The sequence below is a fragment of the Liolophura sinensis genome, chromosome 5 (genome assembly GCF_032854445.1).
Source record: "Liolophura sinensis isolate JHLJ2023 chromosome 5, CUHK_Ljap_v2, whole genome shotgun sequence".
Taxonomy (NCBI): domain Eukaryota; kingdom Metazoa; phylum Mollusca; class Polyplacophora; order Chitonida; family Chitonidae; genus Liolophura; species Liolophura sinensis.
The window spans coordinates 8,620,500-8,636,380 of record NC_088299.1 but is presented as its reverse complement, the minus strand read 5'-3'; the positions used below and the strand labels follow the sequence as shown (position 1 = coordinate 8,636,380).

Below are 15,881 nucleotides of genomic sequence, written 5' to 3'. Positions count from 1 at the left end.
TGATACAGATAAGTTTCAATTTTTCCATACATCACTAAATTATTTTACCCGGAAACGTATGTTGGCCATTCATGGTTGTTGATTTTTAAACGTCTAAGTGAAATTAATAAGGCCATACTTAGAAAATTTTGGTTGGGGATCAAAAAAATCCTATCAATTCCATCAACATATGCATGAACTTAGGAAAATTGTACCTGTACCCCTTACAAGAACTAATGTGAATCCTTGGATTAGTTTTGCATTGCACTGATCAATTACTCCTTCCCTATTCTTAATATCCCATACCTCCAATTCATGTTGAGAGGCAGTGCCAGTGTATTCATAAAGGGAAAGAGTTATTAGTACTAAATGGTTTATTTAATAATAAATAAAAACAACTAACGAATGACGGATTTACTCTTTGGGTTTAACCAGGATTTGAACTCAAGATCTACACCTGAAATCAAGCAGGCTAGCTAGCTATAGTGTATTAAAGCACAGAGAGGCTGCACCTGTTACACAAGCCTTATACATCACTTTGGAAAATTTAGCTTACTTTGTGATATCCAATGAAAAAAAAAAAAAAAAAAAAAAATTCGGCATGGCTTCGCAGCATTATAAGGTCACCATGTCAAGGTTATGAAGTTCAGATAAAAGTCCTACAACTCATACAATTTTCATACAATTACAACAATGCTATTCATACAATTAAACCTAACATCAATAGTTAAGTATAAGGTTAAACCCCACTCACTCACTCACTCACCTAACATCAGTATGGTTTTGCTTCACATTTGTGTCCATGACACCATACAGCAAGTGATCTCTGCAGAAGATCTCAAGGACATAAAGGTTATAATTATCGTACTGTATTATCACATGTACTTGTACAGGATATCTCCTCTTTATTAGGACCCATTTATAGCATGCAGATACCTAGATATATTGGTTTCCGGTGATGCTGAGTCGCAAACCCTATACATTGTATATGATAAATGATATTAAGTAGGTCTCTTTAATACTGACCTATTCTGGTTTCTCTCCACTATGCAACACAATACCTCATTTTCTCACTTTGGTCACGAGAGAAACCTTTGGATCGTCAATTTTTATAATATCTTTGTTCACAACGCACTATTTAGTCCTACACAATCTAGCAACATGCTAGTGTGTGTAGACAGACTACATGTATCATTTCAAATGGTAAAAAGAATCCTAGAAGCACATTGTTCAGTATAGAGAACAAAATTAGGGTAATTCTGCCAAATTAATTAAAGAAATGGCATCACAACAAAACAGAAAAACATTTATGGTAAGAAGTAACCCATTCCATGGTGCCCTCTGCTAGAACCTTTTATCAAGCTACAATCAGGAATCCTTTATGACAAAACAGTATGCCATAGTTTGGAACCTTTTATTGGCCACCGTATAGGAATCTTTCATCAATCTATAATATTGAAGGAAACCCTTCATCAGGCTGTAATAGGGAAGATTCCCCATAGAAAACATTTCATCAGGACACAATTGGGCGCCCTTCCTTGGGCTGAAAATAGGAAGATAACTGGGAGGCCTTCAACAGGTAACTATTGAGAGCCCTTCATCCGGCCACAACTGGGAAGCCTTCAGCAGGTAACTATTGAGAACCGTTCATCAGGCCACAACTGAGAACCCTTCTTAGTCCACAACTCGGAACCCTTTACAAGGCCACAAGTGGGAACCCTTCATAAGGTCACAACTGCAAACCCTTCATCAGTCCACTACTGGGAAGACTTCATCAGGCAACCATCGAGAACCCTTCATCAGGCCACAACTGAGAAGCCTTCATCAGGTAACTATTGAGAACCCTTCACCAGGCCACAACTGGGAACCCTTTCTTAGTCCACAACTGGGAACCCTTTACAAGGCTAACAAGTGGAAACCTTCATAAGGTCACAACTGCGAACCCTTCCTCAGTCCACTACTGGGAAGACTTCATCAGGCAACTATCGAGAACCCTTCATCAGGCCACAACTGAGAAGCCTTCATCAGGTAACTATTGAGAGCCCTTCACCAGGCCACAACTGGGAACCCTTTCTTAGTCCACAACTGGAAACCCTTTACAAGGCCACAAGTGGAAACCCTTCATAAGGTCACAACTGTGAACCCTTCCTCAGTCCACTATTGAGAAGCCTTCATCAGGTAACTATTGAGAACCCTTCATCAGGCCACAACTGGGAACTTCCATCAGGCAGCAACAGTATACCTTGCAAGGAAGCTTGATCATTTACACAATAAGGAATCTTAAAGAAACTTCATCATATTACAACTGTAACCCTCCATCAGGCCACAAAGAAATGCCTTCATGATGCTACAACTGGAAGCCTTCATCTGGCCACGAATGGAAACCCTTCATCAGGCCACAAGTGGGACACCTTCACATGATACCTTACATGGAAACCATCATCATTCACAAAGTAGTAGAGAACCTCACAGGGAACCCTTCATTAAGCAGCGAACAGGGAACCCTATAGAGAGCCTTCATCATTCACAAAGCAATAGAGAACCTTACAGGGATGACTTCATCAGGCAGTAATAGAGGTTTCCTGAAGTGAAGCCTTCATCAGGCAGCAATAGGGACTATTGAAGGGAAGCCTTCATCATGCAGCAATCGAGACCCTTAAAGGGAAGCCTTCATCAGGCAACAATAGGGACCACTGAAGGGAAGCTTTCATCAGGCAGCAATAGGGAGCTCTTCAAAATGTCACAATTATGATTGGGAGTGCTTCATCAAGTTGTCATGCTAGTACATTTTCTGTAAATGCTCTGAACTTGTTTAGTAGCATGTTATTGTGCATTTTAATACACATGTAGTGTAAATGAATTTTGGCCTGAAGTGAGACAATAATGACAATTCAATTCTGGCATTGAATGACAACTTTCAGGCTGGAAACAGAATAATATATATGTTTTTTGACCCCAGGATATGCATGACTGTGCCAACATGCAACAGAGCAAGTTTGTGCAAACATGCACTTGCACACAAATACTGAAAACAATGCCCTAACTGATTTGAAACATAAAGGCAACATTGTATACTTAAATCCATCACCATTCAGAAAGCAGTGTGTATGCTAAAGGTTTGTTTTTTCTTTCACACAACAGTAGGAATCTCCTTGATAAGCACTTGTTGATTTGATTTGAATGTCTGATTGAAAAGTTATTGAGTGAAACAAATAGCACAATAGGATCAGCGGATTACAACAAATTCCTACTGTGATGTGAATAAGCCTTTATTGTAAGCCAACACTGCCTCACATGCAAAAGTCAACCCAATACTGCCTTGCAATCTCAGTTACTCCCCCACAGTCACTTTACATAGTGGCTAAAGCCGGGCGTTGACCGACCTTGCGACTGAGCAACTGGGTTCTGAGCACATCGGAGCATGCAACTGGTGACTTGGCTGTTGCTTGGAGTAGAACACATTCTACTATTCTGCCACACGAAGCATCCAGATGCCTCCAGTAGTGTCCACCTATGCGTGCTTGTTCACAGTTTGCCCACAGTTGGTCATTGTGATGTATCACATGCAGCACGTCATGTGATTTGGTCAGACATCTAGACGTTACATGTTACAGTTTTGTTCAAACTACAGTCAGTTTAATCAGTCCCACATGACTAGAATCCATGCATCTTTAACAATGCTAATAAACACAAGATAATTCCTCAGGCATAATATCCACATGATAAACAACCCAAATTCCTCAACCTTTTCGCACATGAAAGATCAACTGCAAATTCATACACATTTTTAATTTGATTTTGGAGGCAAAGCTATATTGGTTGGATTGGCCAATTTCAGGGCTTCACAAAAAGTATAATTTATCAGTCTACACACAATTATGCCTTCGGAATATGTCTGAATAAACACCTTGTAAACAAGCGAAAAGGTTGAAGAATTAGAATACGGTCCTTATTATAACTGTAAACTGTCTGCTCAGTTCTACATATCAGCATTGATCTTAAGAATTAACTTTATATAATTATTTGAAGACATTAACAATACTTTTAACAACAGCTTAGACTAAATTTCATAGTCATGCTTCAGGACTAAATTAATCTGTTTCGTTGCGCAGATTCACTTACTGTTTTCCTTTAAACATGTTCTTTCAATTTAACAATCAATTAAGGCACTATTCAAAGAGTCACTCTTGAAGGCCCTAATGTACACGATTCATCTTAAATCTCAAGGTCTCACCCCTGAAAACATTTCAAGGTAGTTTGATGAGAATTGTTTCACTTCTTAAAATCCAAAAATATCTAATTTTTGTACGGCTTTGGATTCTTTGACAACAATTTGCATATGATATGCAGAAATCATAAACTATAGCTTCACAAGTTATATTTTTCATTCTCTGAAAATGACTTGGTACTTTGGTGAATTACTAAAATATATAAATTTCTGCAAGAATCTGACATTTGATTACTTTATTAATTAATTTTAAGTTTAAAACCAACAGATGCCAATATGTTAAGCTATACTTGATGCAAAAAGAAGAAGCAGAACTAGACTGCATGTAAACGAATACATAGAATAAAGAAGGAAAGCTTACAACATCAAAGACAAAAAAAAACAAAAATAAACACACATTTTCAAACAAAACAAAACAAGAATAGAGCTTTATTGACTGATTTCCTTTCTGCCCAATGAGACAAGTCCTCTCTTGTTATTTATTGGTATAACAATTACCTAAGCATAAGGGGAAATCACTCTCATCAAACAGCACACACAAAAAAAAAAAAAAAAAAAAAAAAATCAATGACTTCACTGAACCAAAGCAAGGCTTACAGACTTAATCACAACAAATACTTGAAGGTAGCAAAAGCCAGTAACACAGCCCAATAAATAACAACACATCAAAATACACATCAACAAAGGAAAATTGTTTCCACTTTCGCGTTATAAGCTTATATTAAATGTTCTATCTGCTTGCATCATTGCATATTAATACACTATATTTAATATCAACATTTACTTATACATGTACAAATATATATTACAAACTGGACTGCTGTTTTTAAAGCTGCATGCACTTATATGTCAGTGACAATTAAATTAAGAAATCTGCCAATGCTTTGAAATTAAAATGAAAATATAAAGAGGACTGCTTAGAACGGCATGTTAATTTTTTGCACATTTCTGTTTTCATCATAAACAATCAACAGCAATCAACTCAAAACAACATCACAACGCAAGTAATATTTCTTTTTTTCTTTGAAGGCCATTCAGCCAAATAAAATCCACACATTTTAATGCCTGGCTGACTGGCATGTTTTTTTTTTTTCAAAAAAAAAAAAAAACACACATTGTAAATGATTAAACTGAGCACACTCTTACAATATCAAGACAGCGCTTCTTAAACATAATATTGCATTGAAATGATGGCGTAAAATTTCATGTAGCACAGACTTAGCAATCAATAACTCTACAAGATTTGTCTTCGTTCACAAAACAAAACTTGCCACAAAAGTATCTCTGAGAAAACACATGTGTGAGACAAAAAGTAACTGCTGAATTGAACAGTCTGACAACTCAATAACTACGCTTTTCTTTTCTCGAGTTCAAAGAGCACTTGTTATTTTTCTTCCTTTTGGGGGGAAGCATACAACATATTTCAGGCATAACAAAATATTCATCAAAGCCAAAAGAAAAAAAACAAAACAAAAATATACAGAACGATCTGCCGGTAACAACATGCACACGAAAACTGAAGAGGACAGAAAAGTTTTAATCAAATACACCGATAAACAAACTACAATTTCGCAAAGTATCTGTACCGGTACACATAAACATACCGGAAGCATGCAACAACTACAATGTGCCAATGATAACAACAGCTTTAGTATGAAGTGTTGCAGAGCAAACCATTAATACAAAGAACATGTAAATAATGAAACTATAAAGCAAGAATGGAGATGAACATTTAGTAGAGGTGAGTGAGTGGGTGGCCTGGGTGAGTGGGTGGCCCGGGTGGGTGGCTGAATGCAAAGTAGAAATCGTATGAAGAAAGAAGTGCAGAAAACCCTATTGTGTGTGACTAGTGAAGCTTTGGTATTACCACTGAGGTACACACCTCTGTAAAGGCATATATACCCTGACTTCTTCCATTGTGGCTGGGGACAAGCAGCATAGGAAGTTGAACTCAGTCTGTTCTTGTGGGTGATGGGTGAGTGGGTGGCGGAAGGAGCGGCCTGGGGGTGGGGTGTTACCCTTTTCAAACTATGCAAAGGGTAGGGCAATCTTGCATAAACTTTGCAAGTCATATTTCATAACCTTAGAAACATACAACAAGAATAACACTAACAGAGCCATGTTACAAGAAAAAAAATTTTGAAAGGTCTTGAACAATATATCTTTCAGAATCACACACTCATTATATATATATATATATATATATATATATATATATATATAGATATATATATATATATATATATATACTACACATGTATGTAACTCTAGAGGAAAGCTGCTTATGCATCAACAAAAATGCTGCCTGGAAATTGCATTTCATGTTAAGCATTTGTCAGAAACATTTCAGGCCTATCACAGAATTGCGGCATCATATCAAGTCAATTTTTTACAGGTACATGTAGATAAAAGTCAAAGAAATAGAAGTGTCGTAAAGTTCTAACAGCATCTGTGAGGTGATAGAAAGGTTCCTAGTACACATATGAATATAACAGACATTGTGTCTTATGTCAGAAAGCTTGGCACATAATGTATAGCTTTCACTGCACCTATCCCCTGTAAGCTAGAACGAATGATCTGGGCTTCTGGCCCTGTTCAATAATGCATCAGTTAAGCATGGAATTCTATATGATAAGCATTTGCTTTGTATAAAGTAAAATGTTTGGTGCGTATCTTCTTTAAAGGGAGTACTGAAACACAGTACCTGTGCGCACATTTTGTGCTATAAGACAGTGTTGCCATTCACATGGATATGCTTAACAAGGTTCTCCACAGCAACCATTGGCCAAGTGTCATTCAGCCAGGTTTTTGACAAGACCTTTCACACTGTACCCAAAATTTGAACACCTTGACAAGCCATATTATAGCATGCACAATTTGAGGGAAAATCACATGCAAATATGTTTGCCCCTTAAGATTTTCTGTCTTCGGAGATACATAATAAAGCTTGCACTACCTCTGCTTCTGCCTCGGCCCGTCGCTCCTGTTCTTCTCTATACTGTCGTTGTCGTTCTTCAAACTCTCGTATTCTACGGTTATACCGTTCTATCTGTTCCCGTAAAAGTGCATCTTCAACCTGTTGACCAATCAAAACAAACAGTTCTTATTAAATGACTTAGTATTTGGGTAGTATAATCATAACTGTAGATCTGCCCACTAGGCAATTTGGCCTACACTGAATGCAGTCCTAGAAAAAGCAGTTTGTGGTCACTTGGACAATATCTAACAGCACTTTGAAAAATAATGTTATCCTTGGAAATAGTCAATTATCGTTACATAAGACAAATCCATCTCTAAAATGTACACACCCCCTATAAACTTTATTTCATGGGTGTTAAGCCCAAATGAAAATGGCTCAAAAACTTTTCCAAAAGTTTCGATTTTTGCTCTTGATGGAAGGTAGGCTATTGAGGGGCTTGACATTTAGCTTTAGAGAAAAACAGGGGCAATTAGTTAGCAATTGGTGACAGGGATGTTTGACAAATAATTGAGTATGTTAATTTTTTTGCCCACTCCTGTATGCAGGAAAGCCGGCTGGACTAAGGGCCATCAAGGGAAGTATTGTGGGTTAGAGGCTATGTTTGACAGAGGCAGATGACACAAGGTTGTTGCGTAAAGTTGTACCACCGCTAATCCTGAAGTGGAAGCAAAGTGTTCCTTAAAAAGTGAGAGGAAAAAAGAAAGGAGGTTTCAGCTGCCTTATCAAGGGTTATTTGACAATACAGGGTTTTAATTGCTTTTACAGTTACAGGGACTATGGAGTAACTGGGTGTTGGCAAGATATGGCCAGCCTGGAACCATTTGCTTTTGAAAATTAAAAAATTGGCAGCTAATAAAGGTAGAAGTAATAGTGGGCAGCTGATTTCCTACAAGGGTCTCTGCCTGTTATTGATTTTTTTCTTTGTCTTTTTGTTTCTATTGTCCTCTCATAGTTTAATTTTCTTGTTTTGCCAGGCTTCAACTTATGAATTTCATGAGATGGGGCCAGAAACAGTAGACCATCTGACTTTGGCTTTTGTTGATTGCCATGTGCCAAAAAGTATGGACTAGGGGTATACTCTGCCTGAAACAGCTCTGTTTTTTGTTCCTAAACTCTTTGTTTCTTTTGTCTTTCCATTTGCTAGTCTGTACCTGGCAGATGGAGGGAAGTACAGGGTGATATAGCTCATGTAATTGTGAGAAGGCTGGCCTCAAGTGTGCATTACCACAAACTTGTCCCTGTCCCTTTGGCAGGAGGGAAGGGTGTGCACCCACTGTCAGCTAGCAGCTTTGCAGAAAAGACACCCATTTCGCCCTCCATAGTCTTAGCTAACTGTTCATCAAAGCCACAACATATGGCTTAATTAAGAAATTAAGCACAGGCTGCCAAGATCTGCTTACACCAACCCATGTTCAAAACTCTGAACCTTCGAGCCCTCTTATCAGTATGCGATAACAACTTAACATGCCACTCTCCTTGCATCTGGTTTTCTCTGGCCGCAGTGCCTTTTGTCATACCGGAAGCCACAAAATTGGCAGGGAATCAGGCAGTGGGGAAATCAGCATAATTCGCACGGTTGCATCAGTTAATCATCATTTCATTAGATCACCAAAGAGCGAAAAAAGATCTGATTCAACATTGGAGTATAAGGGCACCCTCCCAAATGGCAATCACCATGCTTTGATGGCACATTTGCCCCTTGTCTCAACATTCTGTGGTTTTGTCTGACCAGCTTTCGAAAAAGACTTCTCAAGTGAGACCAATGTTGACAATTCATTCCGTGTCAATTATCAGCTATCAAAGACAGCAGATGCTTCTGTATTCTCAAGCCTGCCAACAGGCTTCCTGCATGTAACAGTTCAAATGGTGTAATCCCACATGCAAAATTAAATACTGGGAGGGGGTAATTTTCATAGAAATTCGTCATGCTTTATTCACCGGGAAATGAATAATCCAAAACAGCCTGCCATTAAGCTTAACGGCACTTAAACATAGGGTAGGGAAAATATTTCACAATAAAGCAAAGATTTTTATCTGGACTCTTTTGTTATGTTTAACATGCAAATTAGTTATCTATCTTCTTCTTTTGCAGCTGATGTTTATTCTACAATTGATTCATCGTGTTCAACAACTGATGTTCCATGCTGGTGAGTCAATAATCAAGACCAGGTCTTTATAATGGCAACCACTTGACTTTAGACAAACCACACAATATAGAAACCCTTTCCCTTTTTCATAGTAAAACTTTGGGTATAAACTTTATGTGGCATGATATTAGAAATGTAGATATATGGCAATACAAAGTCTGAAAACAAATGATAAAGTTCCTTAATAAGTGGGGAATGGCCTGTGGTGTGCATGGGACTGAGGATTGACCTAGCTCTAACAGCTCATACCCCCTCACAAAGGCCACCCACCCCCAAAGCCCTGCCACAGGAGGCAGAGGGAGCATTTCCTCTCTTTCCTCCAGCTTTTCAGCCTTCTTCTTTGTCCAAACTTCACCAGTTTCTCCTCAAATGCAAGCCCAAACACCACCTTTATCTTAGGACTGTGTGAAATTTGTTTTTTTTTTTTAACTGTGTGGTTTGGCAACCTTGAGGGAATCACCAGACCTTACACTAGGCTAGCCTCCTGCCTGCAGACAGACTTAAGTCTAAGCCACACCTCTTTAGGATTCAAATCTGCCACCTTTTCTGATACCATGGTAATGAGTGGCCAACGTAAACAATGAGATTGAAGGGCCTTTCTACCTCCACACACTGGAGAGGTTGAAACCATGCTGGTGGAGTTGTGAGAGGGCCTGAAGCTTGTCTGTCTCACAAAAACCAGGTGTACTGTATGTGTAGCTAACATTAAAAGGCTGAGCAAGAGAACAAAAACAAAAAATAATAATAATGAAAAAAAAAACATAAGCATGATGTGACTTTTGGGGCAGAAAAACAAACATATTTTAGCATTTTCTGCACAAAGAGATCATAACTTTTGACTCACACAAATTTATCCGGGATGGAGTATGTGTAAATAAAGTCAAGCTGTTGACTGAAAGTGATTAAATCCCTAGTCAAAGAAGATGATAGCCATATTCCGTATGGTTTGGTGTATATTACAACATACTACATTGTCCTCTTATAAAAAGAAAACTGGCATATATAGACTGAGACTTGCTACTGCCCACTGTATATACAACAAAAGTGTGGGTAAAATAAAAGCCATCAACAAGATCGTTTTTCCGTTTTGAAAAGATGATGAACTAGTGTGCCATGTTTGTACAAGTATCTTGTGACAAGAAAATGTTTACACCAGCAAGATGTGAATGAAGAGAAAAGAAAACTGGAAATCCAAATAAAGTTAAAATATCTGATCGGATACACAGTTTTGCCTTCATAAATGACCTGACCATATAATCTCTTATTAACAACAAAAACTTTGATTTATGGTTTTAAATTTATTAAATTTGTTGGAATAAATCCCACAGTATTTCAACAAACAGAGATTATAGAAGAAAAAAAAATTGGACAGATTGAAAAGAACATTTTATCATTTGTCAATTATTTTCACTTCAGATCAGTGAGTGAAAGCAAAAATCAGAAATTAAAAGAAAACAGGGAGAGCTGTTGGAGTGAGAAGTGCAGAACAAGAGGCTAGTCATTGTTGAAGTACTTATTGTAGTTAGCCAGACATAAAGGAAAGGTGTCAGCCATCGTGGTCAAATAAGAGTCAGACTCTGCCCTGGACAATGTCCAGTCAGACACACGACAAGCTGGCCAAACTAGCCGGACACCTGCTACCTCCAATTAATGCAAGGCCATGGGTCACTCCTATCTTTCAAAATGAGTAAGAAGGGGAGAAAAAAGGGGCAGTTTTCAAAAATAGAACAAAAGAAATGTATATACTGGTTAAAGAGAAGCAGGGATGTTGAATCCCCCTGCCTCCTGCCTATTCGCCCTGGAGGGATTAATTAATGCCCCTTACACACGTGTCTGTGTACAGTTCCTACAAAGTTTAATCTTTTGTGAAAAATTATGGACTTAAAAGATAATACTTTTTAATGAAGCATAAAGCACACTTTCTTACTCTTGTTCACACCTCCCATCTACCTCTGCTTGATGGATCTGCCACTTGAGTCAGATCTCTACGGGCACAAGCTCTGCTTCTAGGCAACACCACTGACAGTGCCGCCAGGGAAATTTATTGTCTGCAAACATGTGGCACAGTATACAAAGCCAAAACCTGGACACACTTCAACACCTCTAGCTGGGAATTGATTGACTCTAAAGGTGACTATCATTTATTAGTGGGGTTGTAAAATTCTGAGGCTGTTTTTAATAAAACTGTCAGAAATAAAACGTAAAATAAAATAAAAAAGGATTTAAGATTTATAAAGTCCAGTTAAAACTGATAAATGTAACTGATATATTCAGTGTCAGAAGTGAAACAACGAAAGAACATCATGCACACATGGACGAATTTGAATGAATGCAAAATCCGTCACAGCCATGCATGCACACATTTGTATGTTTTACTTCTTTCAAATATACCATTCAGAGGTCACTATTACGATTTTTGTGAAAAAAATTTTGCCAGTACAGTTTATCAGCATATACTGTATTTCACCTGAAGTTTAATCTGTGAAATGCATTTTCAGAATCAAACGAAGGCCTTAAAATGACACTTTTGATACAAAACACATCAGTCTTTATGATAAGAAACTTAATCAAACTTCACAAACAAACCTCATATGGAGCCCTATGAAGTGGCTGATTCAATTGGGAATTGTGCCACTTGAAAAAATTCTAAATTTTAGGTGAAATGCAGTATATATGCACACATCCACGAAAAAATGCTAAACTTTAGGTGAAATGCTGCACACAAACACACATCCACATCACTGTCAAACTGTTTTTCTGTTATTCTGACTAGCTGTGCTTTGACGCTATAGGATTTATTATCCTTTTTTTTAAAATTAACAACGTTTTGCCACTGCAGAACAGCAGAGTATTCATGAAAAGGGTTATGAAACATTTGTGATTAGCAGGTCATTATCTGTGATGACATTTAAGGCTATATATAACTGTTTGCCCCTTTTTTGTGAAAAAAGCATGTTACTGAACAGATTTTGTGCCTTTATCCTTCTTATGCTATAAGGGGACCTCCATGGCTCAGTCGGTTAGCGAGCTAGCACAGTGCAATGACCAAGGAGCTTCTCACCAATGCGGTCGCTGTGAGTTCAAGTCAAGCTCATGCTGGCTTCCTCTCCGGCCGTAAGTGGGAAGGTCTGTCAGCAACCTGCGGATGGTCGTGGGTTTCCCCTGGGCTGTTCCCGGTTTCCATCCACAATAATGCTGGCCGCCGTCGTATAAGTGAAATATTCTTGAGTATGGCGTAAAACACCAATCAAAAAAAAAAAAAAAAATCTTATGCTATAAGCTTACAGTCAAATTAATTTGTTGCCCTAAAAGCCTGATGAGGCCTACCTCTTGCACTGTGCTTTAGGCACCAGCATAAACAAAACAAGAGAACTAGTGTATCTTACACTAATTAATTTCATTTTCATTAACAATACTTTCTGCAAAGGCCATTTACTGTAATAGATTAGCTGGTAGATACTTGTATCCATTTTTTTTTTACACTAAAGTTTGATAATCTGAATATTTAAAAATAAACCAGTACTGACAGTACAGTTTTAAAAAAACTATTAATAATGCAACAAAATGAATGATTCCCCATTCACCGATGCTTGTTGAATTCCAAATCTGCTTAAACTCATCATATTTATAGTTCTGCCTCACTGAAATGTCAAGGGAAAGACACCAGACATGACACCATACACATAGCACAGCCCTGTGTAAACAGTTTATCTCTTCAACCATTTCCAAAAGCACAGAGCGTACCAAAACTGCCTCGACTGAAGTTTTTTGGCTTGATCAGATTGAACCAAGAAAGAACGTGGCATATTTTAATGCCATTTTATTTTATCTAATTCTTCCTGACATGCCCGCAATAAATCATGTTGCAAGTGTGTTTCTGCATTACCTTATATCACAGACCATTAAGACAGTTTCCCCTGGCAACATACCATCACAGTGAAACAAGTAGCTGTCCTCATTTTTGAATTTTCACCTAGTTTTCAGTCGTCAATTTTGAGTCATTATATCATTTATTCATTGTTCAATTTTGTGACTGTTAATCCTCACTTTTGAATCAAAAAATTTGTCCACGAACCAATCAATCAGTGCGTGTTTAAATGATTCCTAAGATCTACTTATGTTTATTTTATTTAACGGGTGTTTTAACGCCATACTCTGGAGGTTTCCTGGTCAATTTTGTGACTGTTAATTCTAGGTTTGCGATTGGAAATTTTCCCCTTGAACTGATCTATGATTCCTCAAACGATTCCTAAAACCTTATTTAAATGTATTTATTTTATTTGATTCATATTTTAACGTTGTACTCAAGAAGTTTCTTAAAACCAATAACGATATTTATGGCCATCAGGGATATCAATCGATCCAGCCAGTGGGTGTCCTGACATGTCATGTCAGATCTTTTCTACGATGAAATCTGTACACATACAGGTATCTATAGGTAAATGAGCTTGTGTTAGGTTACCTGCAGGTAGAGCCACCTGCTACAGACCAATTAACTCTACGTGCACATGGCTTTATAAAGTACATCCTGAACACATGTATATGCACCATAGGCTCCACAGCTTGAGAGCTTAAGATACACGTATCTGTATATATGGTCAGGAAATTCTAAATGTCCTGGATTAAAAACTGAACTAAAGCAAGCCCAAAATCCCAGCCTACACATTCCAGAGTTGTCCTTCAAGCATTTAAATGAATAGGTTTCCTGTAATATAAAAGGCTTCCATTTCAATTTAATTCATGTCAATATGTTTACCACAGACGTGACTTCACTATACTGGGGATCTGTAATGGGTTACCATGTAAACCACTATTGCATCACCACTGTCAGTCTTCCCACCCTTTCAATATATCATACAGGGTAAGGCCATCATTAAAAATATGCTAAATGGAGCGAATGAACCAAAACAAGGGCCCTACTCTTAAAGTTTTTATTGGGATATTGATGGAATTTCTTGAAAATCCCTATATTTTACATAAGCACCCCCCCCACCCCACAAAAAAACACATTAGCCTAACAACCTACAGTAATTGGCCTAAACTTCCCATGACAAAATTACACACTTTGACTCAATCTGAAAGTTCTGTTGATCTTAGAAAAGTGTTCTGAGGTTTGATTTGGAACAGAGGGAGATATTCTTCTGCGAAATGTATCAACAGCAGTAATACATCATGACATCTATTAGCCTCAAACTACACAATTCTTGTTTTTGTGTGGGGGGGTGGGGGGTGGGGGGGTGGGGGGGAGAGATTTTAGGTCAGTTATCATAATTTCCCATTCCACAATAATGATGTGTTTTTATTTTATTTATTTTTTTATTGAATTATTTATTTTTTGGGGAAAAATGTAAATTTTACCACCAAAAGCAATATTTCATGACATCTATTGGCCTCAGCAAAAATGCATCCTTTTGGGTGAAATATAAGGTTATTCACTGTTCTCTGGCTAGTTTTTCTGACAGGGTTGGGTTGCCCCCAAACAAAGAATTTTTAAAGATGGCCTGTAAAGTTAATAATTTACATTGGCAATTCTTAAAATGGTATAACAGACTGGTGGAAAAATGTTGGGCAAGACAACATCGGTGTTAAATGAACAATTAAGGTGAGACTTACCTGAGCTCTTTCTGAGTCGTAGTCTAGCGATCCCACGCCGTCTAACCGATTTAAATCCACCCATCCTCGCCAGACAACACATACGCCATTCATGATAAACTGGGACTTTAAATGAACCTAGAAAAGATCAAACCAAATACGATACACACTGCTTAGAACTACATAAAATATACATATTTATCTCCCCTAAATGGAATAAAACTTTCTTCATGACTAACTCCCTCAATTTTCTGTATTCTGAGAATTCTAATGATTCTAGAAAAGTCCTTTAAGGTAGGTTTGGAAGGTATTATGATATCTTGCTGGAAAACCATATGTTTAAGCACCTAAGATGATATTTTATGGCATTTAATAGCCTCTAAAATGAACATTTGTAGGCGAAAATTGGGATTATTTACTGTAAGGTACATTTCACATGTCCATACCTTCGGATTCCTCGAAAGAAGCAGGAGATAATAAATAAGCTGGATTTTTGACAATTCCTGAAGTTTAAAGTACTACAGGATACTATTTCAATTACTTTTCCAGGAAGAATTTCTTACCTAAAACTATATTTTTCATTATTTATGCGAAAATCCGTTGGAGGTTTTATCGCCATCCAACCAACCATTTTCATGAAATACAAGCTTACCACAGGAGAAACTGAAATGTAGATGTACTCTGTGTCAAGATTTAATTTTGAGCTACGCTGAACTATGTTTTATCGACGCCCAACCAATTTCATGGAACATAAACTGACACTAGGATATACTGAAGTGTAGATACACTCTATATCAAGATTTAATTCTAAGCTAAGTCTGGCCATAATATATAGTGCATTAACATCTGATGACAAACATGTTGTAATCTTTGGTATTAATCAAGTTACAGTAAATGCCAATGTCTATAATTTGTCTTGCCTGTTCACAGAACACAGAGGTTGGTCTTGACTGCA

The 15,881-nt window shown here is 37.6% G+C and overlaps 1 protein-coding gene across 1 annotated transcript in view; it reads right to left on the bottom strand.

The window, feature by feature from the left end:
- Nucleotides 1-15,881, bottom strand: part of LOC135465707 (core-binding factor subunit beta-like) — a 62,766-nt gene that overhangs the window by 25,931 nt on the left and 20,954 nt on the right. Inside the window, exons 4-5 of the mRNA XM_064743022.1 lie at nt 14,948-15,064; nt 7,164-7,283 (exon numbers count right to left, since the gene is read on the bottom strand). Coding sequence (XP_064599092.1) covers nt 7,164-7,283; nt 14,948-15,064 — 237 coding nt within the window. The remainder of the gene's footprint in view (nt 1-7,163; nt 7,284-14,947; nt 15,065-15,881) is intronic.